The sequence below is a fragment of the Pinus tabuliformis genome, chromosome Q (genome assembly GCF_031772625.1).
Source record: "Pinus tabuliformis cultivar Carrire ecotype Pingquan chromosome Q, CPIR1, whole genome shotgun sequence".
In the NCBI taxonomy this organism is placed as follows: domain Eukaryota; kingdom Viridiplantae; phylum Streptophyta; class Pinopsida; order Pinales; family Pinaceae; genus Pinus; species Pinus tabuliformis.
In genome coordinates, this window is record NC_142296.1 from 69,522,750 (window position 1) to 69,545,894 (window position 23,145).

Here is a 23,145-nt window from a genome sequence, read left to right on the forward strand (position 1 = left end):
AAATCCGACACTGAAGTCCATTTCCACACAAATGAGTGCATAGGTGGTTTTGGCATATTCCTCTGTTTCTTGACACCTGCAGTAAAATTTCCCAATTGCATTTCCAATGGCTTTTAGCGAGGTGAGATTCTAGAGATGCAAGGGTAGGCTTGGCAATCTCACCCAAACTGGTGCTGAGGTTATCACTGCTGTTGAGGGATCGAATGATGGGTTCCATGGCTTCATGAATAAGCCTGATTTTTCCCAAAACCAAGGGCCAGAATCCATAATACATTGTCTGCTTTCAGGATTTTCAAAATCTACAGTACAGGGGTAGATATTAATTTGGACACAAATATAAAATTAAGTTAGCATTAATTTAGATTTTATTTTTAAGGTGAAAATAGATTTAACAATATCAAAAAAAAAATTAGGAGGTTGAAAATTTTCAAATTTAACAATTGTAACCAGATTTTTAGATATTTCTTCCAAATTTTAACACATTATTTTTAAAACAAAAACTTGAAGGGAAATATTTATTCTAATTTATCTTTATATATCTAAAACCTTCTTCTAATTTACCTTGGCTTGACTTTATTAATTTATATGCCTTTATATTTATTCTAATTTATCCTTATTTATATATGAACGTTCTTCTAATTTATATTTGCTTCATTTTACTAATATATATGCAATGTTTAAATCAAAATAACACTCATTATATTTAAAATGTGTAAGCAATATTTAGTAATTCCAATGTTACCATAATTCTCTAGTTATGGATGCTCAAGTGGGGGGAATCGTCTTTACGGTGTTCCGGACACTGATTTAGGCATTTATCGTCAAAATTTAATAATTCCAAGACCACTGTAATTCTATCGAATATGGCGTAGCGCATTGGATTATGTTCCCTTCTGGTACAGCTACGCAAGAACCGTGCGAAGGAATTGAATGAAAGAGACCACCAACCAGACGCAGACCGTTTAGTTTCGTGAGGCCCATATGCCCGCACGATCTCGAAACTCAGATTCAGCCCATTCGTCAGACTTCCCAGCCGCCTGTCAGTTCCGCCGTCGTTTTAACTGTATATTTTTCTTTTAACGGTATATTTTGAAAATCTTCCCCTTATTCGTCTAGCTGGTTCTCATAGGAGTCATCTGACCATGGGAGGACGTGGAATGGTTAGGATGGTCAAAATTGGTAGGAATTTGGGTAAAAAAAAATTTAAAAATGTTGTAGAGGTAGTATTTGAATAGTGTTTTTGATAGTGAAAATAAATTCAGCACCATCGAAAACATTCAGGATACCTAAAATTTTGAAGTTTAACAACTATAACTTTGAATTTTCAAAAATCCTTGCATGATTTTATCTCATCAAAATTACTAGATTTTGAATATAAGCAGAATTTCCATAACTTTCAGGCCAACTCGCTATTTTTATATATTAAATGATGTAACTGTTTTCAAGAATCTTGTGCATGGTGACGATCTTTACCCTCTTCCATTTTGTCCCTGATTTATCAACGGTAACATAGCTCTAAATCCCTAGTTTAGCATAAATCTATGGTAACCAATGCTCATGGGGCTAGTAGATGTTGAAATCATAATTTCAACGCTGCCTACGTACGCAGCCCAAAACCACTGAACGAAACCATAAAACCGCCAAGGGATATCGCACCGCTATCAAACGAAAAGCAGTTTCCGTATATTGGCCTCCGATGCGTTTTGGTGCAGGCACGTGGCTCTCGCCTGACGTAAGCAACTCTGACATATCGGGAGCTAACGTTTACTCAAGTGAGGGCTTCCGATATCTTTGTCCACCGTAGGATCAGCTCCCGTGTCCTCCGCCGTCGATCTCCTAAAGGTGCACGGGCCTGCAGCAAATTAAATATTGCGTGGAGTAAAAATTTATGCGTTGACCGTCGTGGGAGGAATTAAATAGAATTTAATGTGTGTCGTTTTTTTTGGTGGAGGCATTAATATTTGTTATGGGGTAGTGTTTAATAGAGTTATGGGCATATGTCCCATATGTCATACGTTTATTTTTATATATTTTTTTTTGTATACACATTGTCATACGTTAAAACAAATATGTCTATGTGTTGTAGTTTTTTAGTGTAGTTCCTTTTGTAATTTTGGAGTGGTGTGGCTACGCACGAGAGTGCGATTGTCTTTTGTAAATGCACAGCAGTGCGTTATAGAATTTGAATGGTAATGCTTTGATTTCAGGTATTGAAGAACAGAGAGCTATTTTTGTAATTTCTACAGCAGTAGAAAATCTGTGAGAGCAGCAGAGTTGTTTTTGTGATTCCCTCTTTGAACAGAGGAAGAAATATGTAATAGAGTTTCAGTTTGTTTTTAATTAATAGAAATGCTTTGTGACTGTGTAATGGTGTCTTCTGAGTCATTTTGGTTTTAAGAGGTTCCTGTCAAAAGATCCTGGATAGAGGAAACAGAGCATTGTCTCTGTGGTGAATTTTTAATTGGTTTTTGGTATTTTGCCCATTGAAAAATATCCAACAGTGGTATCAGAGCAGGACCAGGCTCTTTAAAGAAGTTAAAGAAGCTGAAGGGAGAAGGTTGTTGCTGCAGCAAAACTTCTCAGGCAGACAGAAGACTCAGACATCAAAGGATTCAGGTATTTCAAAAGTTTTTTTTGTGTTGCTGAAGAAGCAGTGATTTGTTTTAAATACACAGTCAAGGAATGGCCAGCACAAGCACTGGTATGAGTATGTTTAACACCCAGCTCCCACAGTTTAATGGGAAGAACTATGACTACTGGTCAATAACTATGAGAGCCCTGTTTGCCTCTCAAGATTTATGGGAAATAGTTGAAGATGGTTTTGAAGAAGTAGCAGATGAAAATGAGTTCAATGCACTAACTCAGGGAGAGAGAGATCAGCTGAAGAGCAATAGGAAGAAGGATGCAAAGGCCATTTTATTGTTGCATCTAGCAGTAGACCAGAGTATATTTCCAAGGATAGCAGCAGCTAAAACATCAAATGAAGCATGGCAAACCCTCAAGACAGCCTATCAAGGCATGGAGAGAGTGAAGACAGCAAAACTACAATTGCTGAGAAAGGATTTTGAGAACTTGAAAATGAAGGAGTCAGACAACATTGAATCATTCTTCACTCATGTGATTGGTGTAATCACACAAATGAGAACTCATGGAGAAACAATTGAAGATAGAAGAATAGTGGAGAAAATATTGAGGGTTTTACCCTCAAGGTTTGATGCCATAGTCACCACCATTGAAGAGACAAAGGATCTCTCAAACTATTCAGTTGATGAGCTACATGCATCACTGATAACACATGAGCAGAGGTTGAGTAGGAATGAAAACTCATCTCTTGAGCAAGCCTTCAAGACCCAGATGTCCTTTGGAAGAGGAAGAGGTCAAGGCAGAGGAAACCGAAGAGGAAGAGGCAGAAGCCAAAACAGAGGTGGAAGGAACAGCCCATCAAATGCACAAGGAAGAGGCAGCAATCCAAATCAGAACCAAGGTCAGGGCAGCAGCCAACAAGGAGGACAACATCATGCTCAAGGACAAAGGTATGATAAATCTAATGTTCAATGTTATTATTGCAAAAAGTATGGACATTATGCTAGTGATTGTAGAAAGAAACAACATGATATGAACAACAGACAAAATGCAAATGTTACAAGAGAAAACAGCAGTCAAGAAAATGTCCTGTTAGCTTGTAACATGGCTGAAACACATAGTGAGGATATATGGTTTTTAGACTCAGGTTGCAGCAACCATATGACAGGGAACATAGCCCTCTTTTCAGCCTTAAATCAGAATTTGAAATTAGAGGTCACACTAGGAACTGATAGTAAAGTGTCTGTTATGGGAAAAGGGGAGGTAAAAATATTTACAAAACAAGGAGAAAGGAAAACCATAGCAGATGTCTACTATGTCCCCGGAATGAGATGTAACCTATTGAGTGTTGGACAGCTTATCCAAAAGGGCTACAATGTTTACTTTGTAAATGATGTGTGCACCATCATAGATATACCACCCAGCAAAAGATGCATTGCTGAAGTGAAGATGACAAGGAACAGGATGTTCCCTCTCCGGATCAGGGCAGACATGAAGAACAAAAGGGAAATGGCAGCAGTCACCCAAGAGGCCTTCCAAAGCGTGCCAAAGGATGAGAATTGGTTATGGCACTTGAGATTCGGGCATCTAAATTTTGGAGGCCTAAACATATTGAGCAAAAAAGGAATGGTAAAGGGATTACCATTGATAGAGAAGCCGGACAGCCTATGTGAAGGCTGCATTTTGGGAAAACAACATAGAGAAAGTTTTCCATCAGGGAAGAGCATAAGGGCAAAGACACCCTTAGAGATTATCCACTCAGATTTGTGTGGACCAATGCAAGCTCCATCATTAGCTGGCAGCCTATATTTCTTGACATTCATTGATGATTGTACAAGAAAGACTTGGATATATTTCCTTAAAAACAAAAGTGAAGTGTTTGAGAAATTCCAAAACTTCAAGGCATTTGTTGAAAACCAAAGCGGGCTGCACATTAAAGTTTTGAGAACTGATAGAGGAGGTGAATATATCTCCAAGGAATTCCTAAGATTTTGTAGAGAAAATGGAATTCACAAACAATTTACAGCAAGGTACACTCCGCAGCAAAATGGAGTTGCTGAAAGGAAGAACAGGACCATCATGGATATGGCGAGGAGCATGCTGAAGGCAAAGCATTTGCCAAATGAGTATTGGGCTGAAGCTGTACATTGTGCAGTTTATATTTTGAACAGGTGTCCTACAAAGGCAGTCATGAACAAAGTGCCAGAAGAGGCATGGAGTGGGAGAAAGCAAGTAGTCACCCACATGAGAGTTTTTGGGTGTGTGGCCTATGCACACATACCAGATCAGCTAAGGAGGAAGTTGGACAGCAAAGGGGAGAAATGCATCTTCATTGGATACAGTGATGAATCCAAAGCCTACAGGCTGTATATCCCATCTACCAAGAAATTTTTTGTAAGCAGGGATGTTCAATTCATTGAGGAAGAAGCTTGGGATGGAAGCATAGAGAAAACAGTGAATGTTAAAAACTGTTTGTCTCATGATGAAGATGAAGAGGAGGTGGCTGAAATGCATCCCCAAACAGCAGCGCCAACACAAGGACAGCAAGGTACACCATTGAGGATCAATGAGAGTGCTTCTCCAAGCACACCACAAGGAGGAAATTCAAGTGCATCTTCAAGCACTTGCACACCAAGTGAACGAGGTAAGAAGTTTAGAAATCTAAGTGAAATTTATGAAGAAGGAATGAATTCCTTATTTGCCTTGTTTTGTCATGTTGATGATCCTATTCATTTCGAAGATGCAATTAAGGATAAGAAATGGATAGAAGCTATGGATGAGGAGATGAATGCCATAGAGAGAAACAAAACATGGGATTTGGTTGAGTTACCAAAAGGCAAAGAAGTCATTGGTGTGAAATGGGTCTACAAGACCAAGAGCAATGCTGAAGGCAAGATAGAAAGGCACAAGGAAAGGCTGGTTGTCAAAGGGTACAAGCAGCAGTATGGGAGAGATTATGAGGAGACTTTCGCACCGGTTGCAAGAATGGAAACCGTGAGAGCAGTGTTGTCCATAGCAGCACAAAACAAATGGAAAGTCTACCAAATGGATGTGAAATCAGCATTCCTAAATGGAGTGTTAATGGAAGAGGTCTATGTGGAACAGCCTCTCGGATATGAGAAGAAAGGTGAAGAGCACAAAGTGTGCAAATTGAAGAAAGCTCTTTATGGGCTGAAGCAAGCGCCAAGAGCATGGTACAGCAGGATAGATTCATATCTATTAGATAATGAATTTGACAAATGTGAAGGAGAACCCACAGTCTATATCAAGGAAAAGGATGGTAAAATTTTAATTGTTGTCTTGTATGTAGATGATGTTATTTTCACTGGAAATGATATTTATCTTATTGAGAATTTTAAATCAGTCATGAAGGATGAATTTGAAATGACTGACATGGGTTTGTTGAGATACTTCTTAGGCATAGAAGTAGATCAAAATGAAAAAGGACTTTTTATATCTCAAGCAAGATATGTAAACCAAGTTTTGGGCAGATTTAACATGCAAGAGTGCAAGGCCGCCATCACTCCCACAGTAATGGGATTAAAGCTCAGCAGAGAGGACAGCAGCAAGGATTTTGATCCTAGCTTGTATAAAAGCATTGTGGGCAGTCTTATGTATTTAACAGCAACTAGGCCTGATTTAATGTATGCTGTTAGTTTGATTTCCAGGTTCATGGAGAGGCCAAAGGAGGCACATTGGTAGGAAGCAAAGAGAATTTTGAGGTATGTCAAAGGCACTAAAATGTTTGGAATTGTATATCATACCTCAGAACATTCAGATTTGGTTGGATACACTGATAGCGATTGGGCTGGAAGTGTAGATGATCGGAAGAGCACTTCCGGTTATGTCTTTCATATGGGTTCAGGAGCCATTTCATGGGCTTCTAAGAAGCAGTCCATTGTAGCATTGTCTACAGCAGAGGCTAAATATGTGGCAGCTACAGCAGCAGCATGTCAAGCAGTGTGGATGAGAAGAATGTTGAGAAGCTTAGGCCAAGAGCAGGCAAAAGCGACAGTGATCTTTTGTGACAATAGCTCAGCTATTGCATTGTCAAAGAATTCAGTGTTTCATAAGAGAACGAAACACATTGATACAAGGTTTCACTACATCAGAGAATTGGTGAACAATGGAGAAATTGTCTTGGAACATTGCAGGACTCAAGAACAGGTTGCGGACATCTTGACAAAGCCACTGGATCAGAAAAGCTTTGAATTTTTGAGGAAGTGTCTCGGTATGACCGAATGCCCAGCTGTTGAAATTAAAGGGGAGTGTTGAAATCATAATTTCAACGCTGCCTACGTACGCAGCCCAAAACCACCGAACGAAACCATAAAACCGCCAAGGGATATCGCACCGCTATCCAACGAAAAGCAGTTTCCGTATATTGGCCTCCGATGCGTTTTGGTGCAGGCACGTGGCTCTCGCCTGACGTAAGCAACTCTGACATATCGGGAGCTATCGTTCACTCAAGTGAGGGCTTCCGATATCTTTGTCCACCGTAGGATCAGCTCCCGTGTCCTCCGCCGTCGATCTCCTAAAGGTGCACGGGCCTGCAGCAAATTAAATATTGCGTGGATTAAAAATTTATGCGTTGACCGCCGTGGGAGGAATTAAATAGAATTTAATGTGTGTCGTTTTTTTTGGTGGAGGCTTTAATATTTGTTATGGGGTAGTGTTTAATAGAGTTATGGGCATATGTCCCATATGTCATACGTTTATTTTTATATATTTTTTTTTGTATACACATTGTCATACGTTAAAACAAATATGTCTATGTGTTGTAGTTTTTTAGTGTAGTTCCTTTTGTAATTTTGGAGTGGTGTGGCTACGCACGAGAGTGCGATTGTCTTTTGTAAATGCACAGCAGTGCGTTATAGAATTTGAATGGTAATGCTTTGATTTCAGGTATTGAAGAACAGAGAGCTATTTTTGTAATTTCTACAGCAGTAGAAAATCTGTGAGAGCAGCAGAGTTGTTTTTGTGATTCCCTCTTTGAACAGAGGAAGAAATATGTAACAGAGTTTTAGTTTGTTTTTAATTAATAGAAATGCTTTGTGACTATGTAATGGTGTCTTCTGAGTCATTTTGGTTTTAAGAGGTTCTTGTCAAAAGATCCTGGACAGAGGAAACAGAGCATTGTCTCTGTGGTGAATTTTTAATTGGTTTTTGGTATTTTGCCCATTGAAAAATATCCAACAGTAGAATACGCACGGCATTTGAAAATGTGCCTTAACCTCAAGAGCCGCGCGAGAAGCCGGTGATTAAATCGATAGATCAGTGTTCAAAGACTACCAAGCAATACGGAATCTATTCGATACCTGAGGCTAGGTTCAGTCCAGCCATCCCTAACCCCCTCTTCCTCCTCTGTTTGCACGAAGTGAAGTGAGTCTTTCCCTCTCCGTTTGGGCCACTCAGGCGTTTGTGCTTTCATTGAACTCAGGTTTGTTAGTTCATTATTAATCCATTTGTGGGGAAGACCTCCATGGCTCTCAAAAATAGACAAGGCCATGTTAGTCAAGAGAGAGGTAATGCCATTTCTGCCAAGGATGCCCATTACAGAAGCGTGAGAAAAAGCCCCTGGGAAAGTACGTCGCAGAAATCAAAGATCCCTTCAGTAAAAATCGCTTGTGGCTGGGCACGTTTGATACCACCGAGAAGGCAGCAAGAGAATATGACGAAGCCGCGAGATATTTAAGAGTACCCAGAACCAAAACTAACATTCCCTCTCGTCCCGTCAATCTTGTCCACGAAATAGGCCAGAGCTGCACCACCCAAAACAGTAGCGCCGCACTCGACTCCCGGACTCCCTCCTCTACTGCCACCACCGCCGGCCTCCCTACACCTCCACTTTCCTCACCTGCTGGATTGTCTATTCATCGCAACCACACGTTGTTTCCCAGATGCGCTGTCGCTAAACAAGAGAAACCCTGGACTCACCTTTTTATTAATGGCGAAGCCCTTTTCATTAATGGCGAAGCGGAAATGGAGAGTCAGAGTACGAGAAGCATTGCTTCTCCTTCTCCTCTGCTCGAGATTTAACTTCACAGTCGGATTCCTTGGGCTCACCTTTTCTCTAACCCTAATCCTTCCCTCGATTTTGTGCAGTACGCTACTATTCTTCTTCAACAGCAGATGATGGTGACAAAGTTGTTCGGGGAGATTTTGGAGCCTCAAATGAGTAGGCACAACGGTCATGAGTCAGTGGAAGAGGGCGTACTGAAAAATGTAAATCCTTCAACACGTAAGTCTGGTTCCTCTTCCTCTTCCTCCTCGGGGATGGTAAACACAAAGATCTCTCTTTCCCATGACATGGATAACCGGATGCCACCGATATTCGATTTGAATTTTCCAGCGGCAGTACACGAAGATGATGGAGATGAGAACCGCCTCTCGGATAACCGGATGCCACCGATATTCGATTTGAATTTTCCGGTGGCAGTACACGAAGTTGATGAAGATGAGAACCGCTTCTCTTACTCTCTCTCTCTTGGATTTGGTAATTAATTTTCTGTTGGAACGAAGGATGAGCCAGTATATTTTGTTAGAAGGCGATTCATGTTGGGGATTTTTGTGATAAAATCCCAAAAACAAACAATTCAAGCACAAAGAGGCAATGCTCTGTTTCTTTTACTCCAGATCTTTAACAACAGAGTATTACACCACCACAAAAAGATTTATGTTCATTAAGACAAAATGCCAAATACATATTCATTCTTTTTGCTGATAGGGATTCACCAAAAAAAAATATTCAACAAAACTCTGTCTCTGCATGAGAATTTACTGTGCTGGGTAAAATTCACTGCTGTGAAAACATTTTACTTACTGGTATAAAAATCTTCTTTTACATACTGCTGTAAAAGAAATTTACATATGCAACTTCAAAAACTCATACACCCCCCACCGCTGTGCATATATCCTCTTTTAAGAATCAACAATGCTTTTCCTTCGTTTTAGGATGGCCAACAAAACAAACCCCACTAGCATATATTTTATGGCTGGTTATCAAAAAAAACTTTATACAAAAACATTCTATACTACCGTGGGTTTTTACAATACATATGGTCAACGCATTAAAAAAAACTTACATATTGTACATATGCCATACTAAAAATTACGTAACGTGCATATGTGCCCATACCTCCGATATATAAAAATATTAAAATTTAAGACACTTACCAATACTCCTACGAGCATATTTAATTCATTAAATTATTTTATCGGTGGTCAACCAAACTTTAAATTTTACTCCACGCAAAAACTTTAATGTTGGTTCGTATGCAGCTTTACATAATCAACGGACGAGAATGCTGGAGACAATCGAACGACGGACAAAGATATCGGGAGGCATTTTGCTGCAGAACTTTAGTCTCCGAAATGTTGCGTAGGTTGACGTATGGGGAGGGACGTGTGCCCAAATTTTATTGTATCGGAGTCGTGAGTACGAAAACAGCTTTCACGCAAAAGCGATCCGAAATTGCATTAAGTAGTTTATGGTTTTGTTGCGGCGGTTTTGGGAAATTAATTCGCACGATTCAACAGTTGAAATTATATTTTCAACACTCCCCTTTAATTTCAACTACTGGACATTCGGTCATACCGAGACACTTCCTCAAAAATTCAAAGCTTTTCTGATCCAAAGGCTTTGTCAAAATGTCTGCAACCTGTTCTTGAGTCCTACAATGTTCTAGGACAATTTCTCCATTGTTCACCAATTCTCTGATGTAGTGAAACCTTGTATTAATGTGTTTCGTTCTCTTATGAAACACTGAATTCTTTGACAATGCAATAGCTGAGCTATTGTCACAAAAGATCACTGCCGCTTTTGCCTGCTCTTGGCCTAAGCTTCTCAACATTCTTTTCATCCACACTGCTTGACATGCTGCTGCTGTAGCTGCCACATATTCAGCCTCTGCTGTAGACAATGCTACAATGGACTGCTTCTTAGAAGCCCATGAAATGGCTCCTAAACCCATATGAAAAACATAACTGGAAGTTTTTTTCCGATCATCTACACTTCCAGCCCAATCACTATCAGTGTATCCAATTAAATCTGAATGTTCTGAGACATTATATAAAATTCCAAACATTTTGGTACCTTTGACATACCTTAAAATTCTTTTTGCTGCTTGCCAATGTGCTTCCTTTGGCCTCCCCATGAATCTGGAAATTAAACTAACAGCAAACATAATGTTAGGCCTAGTTGTTGTTAAATACATAAGGCTGCCAACAATACTCTTGTACAAACTAGGATCAAAATCCTTGCTGATGTCCTCTCTGCTGAGTTTTAATCCCATTACTGTGGGAGTGATCGCTGCCTTGCATTCTTGCATGTTAAATCTGCTCAATACTTGATTTACATATCTTGCTTGTGAGATAAAAATTCCTTTTTCATTTTGATCTACTTATATGCCTAAGAAGTATCTAAAGAAACCCATGTCAGACATTTCAAATTCCTCCTTCATGACTGATTTAAAATTCTCAATCAGCTGATCATCATTACCTGTGAAAATAACATCATCAACATATAAGACAACAATTAAAAGTTTACCATCTTTTTCTTTGATGTAGACGGTGGGTTCTCCTTCACACTTGTCAAATTCATTATCCAATAGATAGGAATCTATCCTGCTGTACCATGCTCTTGGCGCTTGCTTCAGCCCATAAAGAGCCTTCTTCAATTTGCACACTTTGTGCTCTTCACCTTTCTTCTCATAGCCTAGAGGCTGTTCAACATAAACCTCTTCCTTTAACACTCCACTTAGGAATGTTGACTTCACGTCCATTTGGTAGACTTTCCATTTGTTTTGTGCTGCTATGGACAACACTGCTCTCATGGTTTCCATTCTTGCAACCGGTGCGAAAGTCTCCTCATAATCTCTCCCATATTGCTGCTTGTACCCTTTGACAACCAGCCTTGCCTTGTGCCTTTCTATCTTGCCTTCAGCATTGCTTTTGGTCTTGTAGACCCATTTCACTCCAATGACCTCTTTACCTTTTGGTAGCTCAACCAAATCCCATGTTTTGTTTCTCTCTATGGCATTAATTTCTTCATCCATAGCTTCTATCCATTTCCTATCTTTAATTGCATCCTCAAAATGAATAGGATCATCAACATGACAATATAAGGCAAACAAGGAATTCATTCCTTCATCATATATGTCACTTAGATTTCTGAACTTCTTACCTCGTTCATTTGGTGTGCAAGTGCTTGAAGATGCACTTGAAATTCCTCCTTGTGGTGTGCTTGGAGAAGCACTTTCATTTATCCTCAATGGTGTCCCTTGTTGTCCTTGTGTTGGCGCTGCTGTTTGGGGATGCATTTCAGCCTCCTCCTCATCATCTTCATCATGAGACAAACAGTTTTTAACATTCACTGTTTTCTCTATGCTTCCATCCCAAGCTTCTTCTTCAATGAATTGAACATCTCTGCTAACAAAAAACTTCTTGGTAGATGGGATATACAACCTGTAAGCTTTGGATTCCTCACTGTATCCAATGAAAATACATTTCTCCCCTTTGCTGTCCATCTTCCTCCTTAATTGATCTGGTATGTGTGCATAGGCCACACATCCAAAAACTTTCAAGTGAGTGACACTTTGCTTTCTCCCACTCCATGCTTCTTCCGACACTTTGTTCAACACTGCTTTTGTAGGACACCTATTCAAAATATACACTGCACAATTTACAGCTTCAGCCCAATAATCATTTGGCAAATGCTTTGCCTTTAGCATGCTCCTTGCCATATCCATGATGGTCCTATTCTTCCTTTCAGCAACTCCATTTTGCTGTGGAGTGTACCTAGCTGTAAACTGTTTGTGAATTCCATTTTCTCTACAAAATCGTAGGAATTCCTTGGAGATATACTCACCTCCTCTATCAGTTCTCAAAACTTTAATATGCAGCCCGCTTTGGTTTTCCACAAATGCCTTGAAATTTTGGAATTTCTCAAACACTTCACTTTTGTTTTTAAGGAAATATACCCAAGTTTTTCTTGTAAAGTCATCAATAAATGTTAGAAAATATTGGCTGTCTGCTAATGATGGAGCTTGCATCGGCCCACATAAATCTGAGTGGATGATCTCTAAGGGTGCCTTTGCCCTTATGCTTTTACCTGATGGAAAACTGTCTCTATGTTGTTTCCCCAAAATGCAACCTTCACATAGGCTATCCGGTTTCTCTATCAATGGTAGTCCTCTTACCATTCCTTTCCTACTCAACAAATTTAGACCTCCAAAATTGAGATGTCCAAATCTCAAGTGCCACAACCAATTTTCATCCTTTGGCACGCTTTGGAAAGCCTCTTGGGTGACTGCTGCAATTTCTCCTTTATTTTTCAAATCTGCTCTTATTCTAAGAGGGAACATCTTGTTCCTTGTCATCTTCACTTCAGCAATGCATCGTTTGTTGGGTGCTATATCCATGATGGTGCACACATCATTTTTAAAGAAAACATTGTAACCCTTATGGACAAGCTGTCCAATACTCAAGAGGTTACATCTCATTCCAGGGACATAATAGACATCTGATATGGTTTTCTTTTCTCCTTGCTTTGTAAATATTTTTACCTCGCCTTTTCCCATAACAGAAATTTTGCTATCAGTTCCTAGTGTGACTTCTGATTTCACATTTTTATCTAGGGCAGAAAAGAAGGCTATGTTTCCTGTCATATGGTTGCTGCAACCTGAGTCTAAAAACCATATGTCTTCACTGTTTGTTTCAGCCATGTTACAAGCTAACAACACATTGTTTTGGCTGATTTTTTCTCTAGTAACATTTGCATTATGTCTATTGCTCATATCATGTTGTTTCTTCCTACATTCACTGGCATAATGCCCATATTTTTTACAATAATAACATTGGGCATCGGATTTTTCATACCTTTGTCCTTGAGCATGATGTTGTCCTCTTTGTTGGCTGCTGCCTTGGCCTTGGTTCTGATTTGGATTGTTGCCTCTTCCTTGAGCATTTGCTGAACTGTTCCTTCCACCTCTATTTTGACTTCTACCTCTTCCTCTCTTGTTTCCTCTGCCTTGACCTCTTCCTCTTCCAGAGGACATCTGGGTCTTAAAGGCTTGCTCTAGAGATGAGTTTTCATTCCTACTCAACCTCTGCTCATGTGTTATCAGTGATGCATGTAGCTCATCAACTGAAAAGTTTGAGAGATCCTTTGTCTCCTCAATGGTGGTGACAATCGCATCAAACTTTGAGGGTAAGACCCTCAATATTTTCTCCATGAGTCCTCATCTGTGTGACCAAACCAATCACATGTGTGAAGAATGAGTCAATGTTGTCTGACTCCTTCATGTTCAGATTCTCAAAATCTTTTCTCAGCAATTGTAGTTTTGTTGTCTTCACTCTCTCCATGCCTTGATAGGCTGTCTTGAGGGTTTGCCATGCTTCATTTGCTGTCTTAGCTCCTGCTAACCTTGGAAACACACTCTGGTCTACTGCTAGATACAACAACATACGTGTTTTTGAATCCTTTTTCCTATTGCTCTTCAGCAGATCTCTCTCTGCTGGAGTTAATCTATTAAACTCAGTTTCATCTGCTGGTTCTTCAAAACCATCTTCAACTATTTCCCATAAATCTTGAGAGGCAAACAGGGCTCTCATAGTTATTGACCAGTAGTCATAGTTCTTCCCATTGAACTGTGGGAGCTGGGTATTAAACATACCCATACCAGTGCTTGTGCTGGCCATTCCTTGCATCCTCAACTATGCTTTAAATTTCTTGACTATGTGTTTAAAGCACTAACTGTTTCAGCAGTAACAAAAGGAAAACTTTGAAGAATACCTGAATCTTTTGTTGACTGTGTCTTCACTCTGCTGGAGAAGATTTACTGCTGCAACAAAAGACTCCTCCTTTCAGCTTCTTGAACACTTTCAAAGAGCCTAAGCCTGCTCTGATACTACTGTTCGGGATTTTTCTGATAAAATCCCAAAAACAAACAATTCAAGCACACAGAGGCAATGCTCTGTTTCCTTTGCTCCAGGATCTTTTTGCACAGGGAGGCTTTAATTTTTTTTTACTGAGAACAGAGTATTACACCACCACAAAAAGATTTCTATTCATTAAGACAAAATGCCAAATACATATTCATCCTCTTTGCTGAGAGGGATTCACCAAAAAATATATTCAACAAATCTCTGTCTCTCCCTGAGAATTTACTGTGCTGGGTAAAATTCTCATTTACATTCACTGCTGTGAAAACATTTTACTTACTGGTGTAAAAATCTTCTTTTACATACTGCTATAAAAGAAATTTACATATGCAACTTCAAAAACTCATACACCCCGCACCGCTGTGCATATATCCTCTTTTAAGAATCAACAATGCAATAAAAATTTCATGTTGTTCCTTCGTTTTACGATGGCCAACAAAACATTACAGCCCTCCCCTGTTCTCTTTCTTTTCTACACATTGTTGTGTGTTTCATTACAGATTCAATGAACAAACCCCACGACCATATATTTCATGGCTCGTTATCAAAAAAAACTTTATACAAAAACATTCTATACTACCGTGGGTTTTTACAATACATATGGTCAACGCATTAAAAAAAACTTACATATTGTACATATGCCATACCAAAAATTACGTAACGTGCATATGTGCCCATACCTCCGATATATAAAAACATTAAAATTTAAAACACTTACCAATACTCCTACGTGCATATTTAATTCATTAAATTATTTTACCGGTGGTCAACGAAACTTTGAATTTTACTCCACGCAAAAACTTTAATGTTGGTTCGTATGCAGCTTTACACAATCAACGGACGAGAATGTTGGAGACAATCGAACGACGGACAAAGATATCGGGAGGCATTTTGCTGTAGAACTTTAGCCTCTGAAATGTTGCGTAGGTTGATGTATGGGGAGGGACGCGTGCCCAAATTTTATTGCATCGGAGTCGTGAGTACGAAAACAGCTTTCACGCAAAAGCGGTCCTAAATTGCATTAAGTAGTTTATGTTTTTGCTGCGGCGGTTTTGGGAAATTAATTCGCACGGTTCAACAGTTGAAATTATATTTTCAACAATCCACTTCTGTTTGGTATATTGTTTTAGAAGGCGATCCACTTCCGTTTGGTATATTTTGTTAGAAGGCGATCCACTTCCGTTCATTGTATTAGGTTACATTGATGTTACCAATTTTTTTGAATTCGATCATTTGCTAAGTGAAAATGGGCATACTTCGTCTACAAAATTATCAACTTTGTGCAATTTTCATGTATTGGAAGCAGCTATTAGTTTTCAATTTCAAATCTAATCATGGACGCACATGGTTTGTTGTTTTAATTGTGTTGTCTCTTATGTAGGTTTTTTTAGGATTCAATTTATTGAACTTGTTTTATCTTTTATCGGGTAGAACTTACTTCCTTTTAATGTGGATCTAATTTTTTTTTTTTATCTCTTAGAACTTATCTATCTCTAATCTGGATCTAATCTCTAGAATGGTAAATCCAAAACTAGCACTTTCTATAGATTCTCGGTTGGGTTTTGGAAACTATGATTACTCCAATATTCTGCACATTTGTGTTTAAAGGCCCATAATCCATCTATGTGATTTAGGTGTGATGGAAGGCTTACCATTGTTGCAAAAGAATGACCAAATAGCTAGGAGAGATTCACAAAGTTAAGGCCTACAAGGGTTGTAAATTTTACTTGTCATTATTAATACAAAAGTGTATTGTTTCTCCTATACATTATGTCTTGTTTATGCATATGTAGAACATGAAGCCTTGAGTTCTTATTTTGAGTTGTTTCTATATCTTATTTTGTATATTTGGTTCTATTGCTTGTTTTCCATGATTTGTAGGTTCCACTTACATAAATTGGGGTTGGAGCTAGAGCTAAAAAGTAAGGAGAAGGAGGAAGCTTGCATTAGATTCCAAGTAGGTTTTATTCCCATATATCAAACATCTCTAAGCAGAGCATTGAAATTTTGTTTTGGTTGTTTCTAGGCTAAGTCACTAGGTTTAAGGAGATTACTTTTCTCTGTAGAAGGAATTTATCCATAAAACAACTTGGCAACTCCACTCAAGAATGGGATAATCTTTAGAGTTTTTCTTTGTTTTATGGCCTTCTATGACCTCTAAAATAGATAAGGTTCAGAATGTCATTAGCTTAGGAAATCTCAACTTTGAGCTTGGTTAGGGTTTTTCTTCATTATTTCAAGTGAATTAGCACCATCACATTTTTTATTCTTAGATAGAGAGACCCATTGCACATGTCTTATTTTGTAAGTGCAATGACTCCCAAAGGCAGTGTCTTGTAAGTGTAAAAAATTGCATTTTCCATGCCTTGCCTTGAATGTTATTTTGTTTGGAGTGTCTTCTTGTGTCTTGGGTCTATGCAAGGTATTTGTAAAGCTAACAACTTGTGTGAAATTGAGTGTGATTTCCTTTTTGATAAGGATTTTCTTCTTTTTGTCAATTAGCTTTTTTATCATTTGACATGGTTATTGATTTGTTAAAGGGTTGTTGATATTATAGTTCTGATCTATTTGAATTCTCTTTAATTCAATAATATTGTCACTTTTCAACTTTCTTTACATTTGGAATTTTTTTTTTCTCGGCAAGATTAACTACTTTTCTATTAATATATACAGATAACTTTACATTCAAAGAAACTGGCTGCCCAAGGCCATCTGTGGCTCATGGGCTGCATATTCAGACTTGTTCCATTGCCGCGCAGGGCTATAAGATCAGAGAGATCAAAATTTAAAATGCTAAGCGTTTCCAAAATGGCTCCACAACAACCCACGCAGGGGCAATTCCACAGAGACCTACAACCCAGACATACTATGGAAACCGTATTCATAACTATGGACATACAAAAAACCAGGCAATCATCAAGGATTTGCGCCCAACAAGAGACATCGTCCCCACTACAAAGGTGGAGACCGCATACAGTAACTAGCCACAAAAAACACAGCCGACCAAGTAAAAACAGGAAATTGAGATTGTTCCTACCCCGAAACCTGAGATGAGAGAGGAAGGCAAAAAACACAGGACCACCTCCAGAGCTAATCCTCTGGCTCTTCTTCCATCGCCGTCGGAGTGTGCTCTAGTTTTGGATGCGCGGGAACTTGATGCTGGTTGGGGAATTGAGAGCGGTCTGTCCCAGAATTGCTCTCCTCACTCGCCGGTTCCTCCACTGGGAGCTTCCCGCGACCACTTGCAGAGCCTCCTGCTTCAATTGATGTCTCCCCCATTGGGAGCTTACCCTTACCTCGTGCATTGTTGTCTTCCGCCAGGACCAGAGATGATTCTTCTGCGTTCTCCTCCTGAATTTGGGTGAAAAGCACAGAGATGTGTGCGTTGATGCCTGGATTATCCCAAGAGCCTCCCAGAGTGAATATAACAGAGCCGAATGCAGGTAGCTTGGGCTCCCCTCCACTGGAGCTTCCCACTTCCATGACTTGACAGGCCGGGATAGGGGTGGCTCCCATCCTTCGGTAACAATAAAAACAACAACAGTGATGATGAATATCTGCAGCTGGGGGGCGAGAGGATTCTCCACGCCCTGGTCCTCTGCGACAAGGCATCCTCTCACGCACCATAATAGCCACCAAACCTTTGTTTCGTTCCCCTGCAGATGAGGTTTGGCACTGTATCTGCGCCCTCCCCACAACGTGCAATCCCCAATTGGAGACAGAGCAAAGTATAAATAGACGACTAACCATTCCAGGGAACGCAGGTGTGTTATAAACCTCCGCCCTTCTCTCAACCTCCAGCTCACAGCAAAATCCCTCAATGCTCTGTGAATTCCCCTTGCCAGAATGAGCTCCCTTCCCCAAGCAGACCACATACTTAAACCACATAGCATGTCGAATGAGATGACCAGCATTGAATGCGCCTCGCATGACCGTCATTCCTTCCCTCAGCTCCATTAAGGATTCTCAGAGGCCGCTGCCGTTGTGGAGTTTCGGCAGCTTGCAGCATTTAAGGTTGAAGCGCCATCACGTGGCAGCCCATGCCCAGCATGTGGCTCGCCATTAAATATCTCAATGCCACCCGCATCTGGGGTGTTGGCTTCTGCAAGGATCAGGCTTTGGCATTCCTGGAGCTGCTGCCTGTTTGTGATGAGGTTAATGTCTCCCGATGATAGAGAATGATTAGACTCTGTCCCGATGTTAGCGAGGAGATCGGCAATTTTGTTGCCCTCCCGTTTGATGTGTGTGAAGGAGATGGCACGAAAATTGCTGAGCTTCTGTGCTAAGTCATTTAGTCTAGCTTCAAGCCTCCAACTGGGAGCGACTTTTCTGGCATTTGAACCATTTTGGAGACGGGTGGAAATGTTGATTAGAATTTGGGAGTCTCCTTCCACAATTAGGGGCTGTAGGTGAAGATTCCCTGCTATTAACATGCCTTGCCAAAGACCTTCCAACTCAGCTGAGTTGTTAGTATCCCATCCAATGTTCCCAAAATAAATCCGTATGGGTTTGCCCTCAGAGTTCCGTATTATGCCCCCATATCCTGCTACACCCGGGTTTCCTTTGGAAGCCCCGTCGAAATTTAGCTTGTATGAATTTTTGGGAGGGGCTTCCCATTGACAGCGTTCCTTGTTTTGATTATTGAGAGCCCTGCTATTGGGGGAGTCAAGGGGAAGCTTTAGCTGCCAATTGTTAAGGATGTTGTGCTTATTATCAGTAGAGGGAAGATCCTCCTTGGTCCACGCCTGAAGCGCCATGGTCTCTTGAATGTTCTTGTGAATCTTGATCCAGGTTTCCTCTAAAGGAGATGTTTTGTCCTTGAAAATGCGCTGATTGCGTTCCTTCCAGATGTTCCAGAGGACAATTCCCGGAATGATACTCCAGAGATGATTAAGGATCCTGCTGTTGTAGGGTTGCGTTGGCCAAAGTCTTAAGGAGCTGATGATATCCCCTTCTCCCCTGCCGCTTTTCTGACATCTGAAACTGACCTTATTCCATATTTGATTTGCTAGCGGGAAAGTGTCTAGAAGATGGTAAAGGGTTTCCTCATTTTGCGAGCAATTGAGACAGATAGAAGGGCCATGGAAGTTCCGCCTTCGGAGCTTGTCCCAGGTGAGTATTTTTTTATGACTCACCAACCAAAGAAAGTAGGTGATTTTTGGCCATGGTCCTAGCTTCCATATTTTACTCCACACAGGGTCAGGGGGAGAAGGGAAGTTGCATAACAACCTATATGCTTCCGAAGTAGAGTAGGATCCCTTGGGTAAGTATCCCCATCTCAAAATGTCCCTTCCATTGTTCTGCCGGATGCTTCTCTTCTTCAATTCAGTTGTGAGCTCTTCTTGTTGCTGCATATCCACATTTTGGAGAATGAGGTCGCTTCCTTTCCATTTTCTGAAGCTATGCTCTGTCTCTGTAGACCAGAATTGGTGAACTGTTTTCTGCTGCTGATCTAGGCCATTGGGAATTAGTGCCGGGTGGAGAGTGTCTTGGAGTTTGGGCTGTTGATTCCAGGCATCGGTCCAAAATCTTGCCGTGCACCCATTCCTTATCTCCCAGAAGCTATGCTTCTGAATTAGCTGGTGATGCTGCTTGGCCGCATTCCATATAGTGGAGCCTTTTTCAGTGGGAATAAAACGAATGAGTTCTTCTTGAGGTCGATTGCCGGCATACTTGGCCGTCCATATTTTCCCCCAAGGCTTGTCAGGACTAGTGATCCATTGCCACCAGATCTTGGCATTCATAATAGAATTGATGTGTTCAGGATCCCTTAGTCCAATGCCTCCCCTTTCTTTTGGCATGTAGACATTGGTCCACTTCACCAGGGCCCATTTGCGATTGGTAGCTGCGCTACTCCACAGAAAATTTCGCTAGAGGTTTCTTATACTTTTTAGAACCCATTTAGGCGCTGCAAGTGTAGAAAACAAGTACAGAGGCATTGCCTGCAAAATAGATTTGATGAGGACAATTCAGCTGGCTAAATTAAGAGACCTATGAGTCCAGAGATTGAGACGATTTTCAAGCTTCTCCAAAAGGGAGCGCCAAGCGGGCTGCTTGAGAGCAGAGGCCGTAAGAGGAGCACCAAGGTAATTAGAGGGCAGAGAGGCCGTAGGGAAACCCAGGATGCGCGTGACAGCCGCTTTGACAGAGGGTGGAGTATGGAAAAAGAAGATCTGGGACTTAGCGCAATTGATGTGCATTCCTGAGGCCTCCGAGAAATCATGAAGGAGGGACTTTAGACGGTGGGCTTCACGGGCCGAGGGGTACCCAAAAAGCATCGTGTGATCGACGAATTGCTGGTGTGAAGTGGCAGGGGAGTTATGCACTGAGATGCCATTGATTTGATGAGAGATGAGGGCTTGCTTGATGTGCCGCCCTAACCCTTCAGCCATAAGGACGAAGAGAAAGGGGGAAGGGGATCCCCTTGACGGATACCTCTTGAAGGATTAAAGGGGCGGGAGGGGATGCCATTGACGAGAATGGAGAAATGCGTTGAGGTAATCAGGTTCATAATCCAGCGGATCCAAGGAGAGCAAAAACCGAAAGCTGTGAGCATGCTTTGAATGTAATTCCAGCTTAGTTTGTCAAAAGCCTTGGAGAGGTCAAGTTTGAGAAGCATACCTGATTGCTTAGAGTGCTTGAGGGAATGAATGATTTCGTGAGAGAGCAGGATGCCATCCATTATGTGCCGCCCTTCCACGTACCCTGACTGTTCCGGCGAGATGAGCTCAGGTAGCAGGGGTTTGAGTCTATTTGCTATGACTTTTGATATTACTTTGTAAATGACATTGCATAGCGCAATGGGCCTGAACATATCAGGGGTGATGGCGTCCTCTTCTTTGGGGATGAGAGTTATAAAGGTGGCATTAAGAGATGGTAAGAGCCAGCGCGTCGCCCTGGATTCTTCAACAATCTACCATACCTCTTCCTTTATCATATCCCAGAAGGAATGAAAGAAGGTGGTAGAAAATCCATCGGGCCCCGGAGCCTTGCCTTCTTTGAGCTGCTTCATTGCTTCGTCCACTTCCTGCTAAAGAATAGGGCGCATAAGGAGATCATTTTGTTCCTCGTTATGATTTTTGGGATATTGCCCGTGATTTTGCGAATGGCCTGTCGCCGGTCTTCTCTTTGGTCTTGATGGATCTGCTTGAAGTGGGTGAGAAGTTCCTCTTCAATCTCCTCATGGGTCTCTACTTTTGCTCCCGACTGCTTTTGGATGAAGGGAATGCTATTGTGCATTCTTCTCTGCACAGTGGTTCTATGAAAGAACTTTGTGTTGCGATCCCCCTCCTTCAGCCACCTAACCCTTGACTTTTGTTTCCAATAAATTTCTTCCTGCTTCCTTCTATTCTCCAACTGGCTATGGATGAGGCGTTCCTGCTCCAAGGTGGCCTCCGAATGACCTTCATTAATAATCCTTTGGTGAAGAGTTTCCAGGTCTTGAGTGAGCTTTTGCTGCTCTTTGAAAATGTTTCCAAAGGTTTCCCTATTCCACCTTTTCAATTGCTCTTTGAGAAATCTTAACTTCTGCTGGAATTGATACATCTTTGATCCCTCTGGGGGAGTATATGAGGCCCATGAGGTTTTCACAAAATCCTTGAAAGCAGGATGCGTTAGCCAAAAACCTTCGAATCGGAAGGGTCGTTTGGTTAGATTACCTGGTCGTTGCCATTGTAGCGCTATAGGCCAATGGTCCGAACCAGAGTGAGCGAGAATGGTTGCTGAGAAGTCCCCTCCTAAGTGGACCGCATTGTCAGAAAGTAGAAAGCGATCCAATTTTGAGGCTATCTGGTATTTGCCCGCCCTGCGATTGCTCCAAGTAAACGTTCCATTGCAAAACGACATGTCTATGAGTGAAGTCGCTTGGATGAAGTCCTTGAAGTGACTGTCTTCTTGCTCCAATCTGCGTCTGCCTCCCAACTTCTCTTCAGTTTTGGTTATCATATTGAAGTCCCCAGCTACCAGCCAGAGTGGGTATTTTCTGCTGTTGCTAAGAGTTTCAATTGTGTCTAGAAGCGCTATCTTTCTTCCAGCATCTTGTGGGAAGTAAACATTTGACAAATTCCCAAAGATATTGGTGCCCAAGATATGAAAGGTTGCCTGAATTAAGTGGTGCGCTGCATGAAAATCCGAGAGGGAAACCGCCTGGGTGTTCCATGCAATAGCTAGGCCTCCTGAGGCCCCAGAGGCATCTACTGCTACCGATCTGCAGCCAGGCCAGGCTTTCGAGAGAATGCTGCCTAGCGTTGTAGTGTTGCACTTGGTTTCTTGTAGAAAGCACAGGTGTGGCTTTTCCTTTTTTAGCATATATTTTAACATCCTGAGTTTTCCGGGACTATTAAGCCCTCTTATATTCCATGATACCAGCTTCATCATTAACTATTGATGGAGGGTTTGTAGTACTTTGTCAGCTGCGCATATCTGCCTGAATCCACCAGGATTTTCCCAATCTCTATAGTCCTTTGCAGGTCAGTCTTTCTGCCTCTTTTCTTTGAGTCTTTTGTGCGTGGACCTCCATCCCAATGACTACCTGATTGTATGCCAAGCTGGCTTTGATAATAAGCTCGAGAAATGACCATTTTGAGCTTGTTGAGTTGAAGTTCTGGTATTGCATCATAC

At 41.0% G+C, this 23,145-nt stretch overlaps 1 protein-coding gene across 1 annotated transcript; it reads right to left on the reverse strand.

Annotated features, from left to right (window-relative positions):
* Positions 1-21,534: 21,534 nt before the first annotated feature.
* LOC149218319 (uncharacterized) lies at positions 21,535-22,899 on the reverse strand. The gene has a single exon (XM_089386532.1). It carries the CDS (start codon positions 22,897-22,899, stop codon positions 21,535-21,537), a length of 1,365 nt encoding a protein of 454 aa, XP_089242658.1.
* Positions 22,900-23,145: the final 246 nt, after the last annotated feature.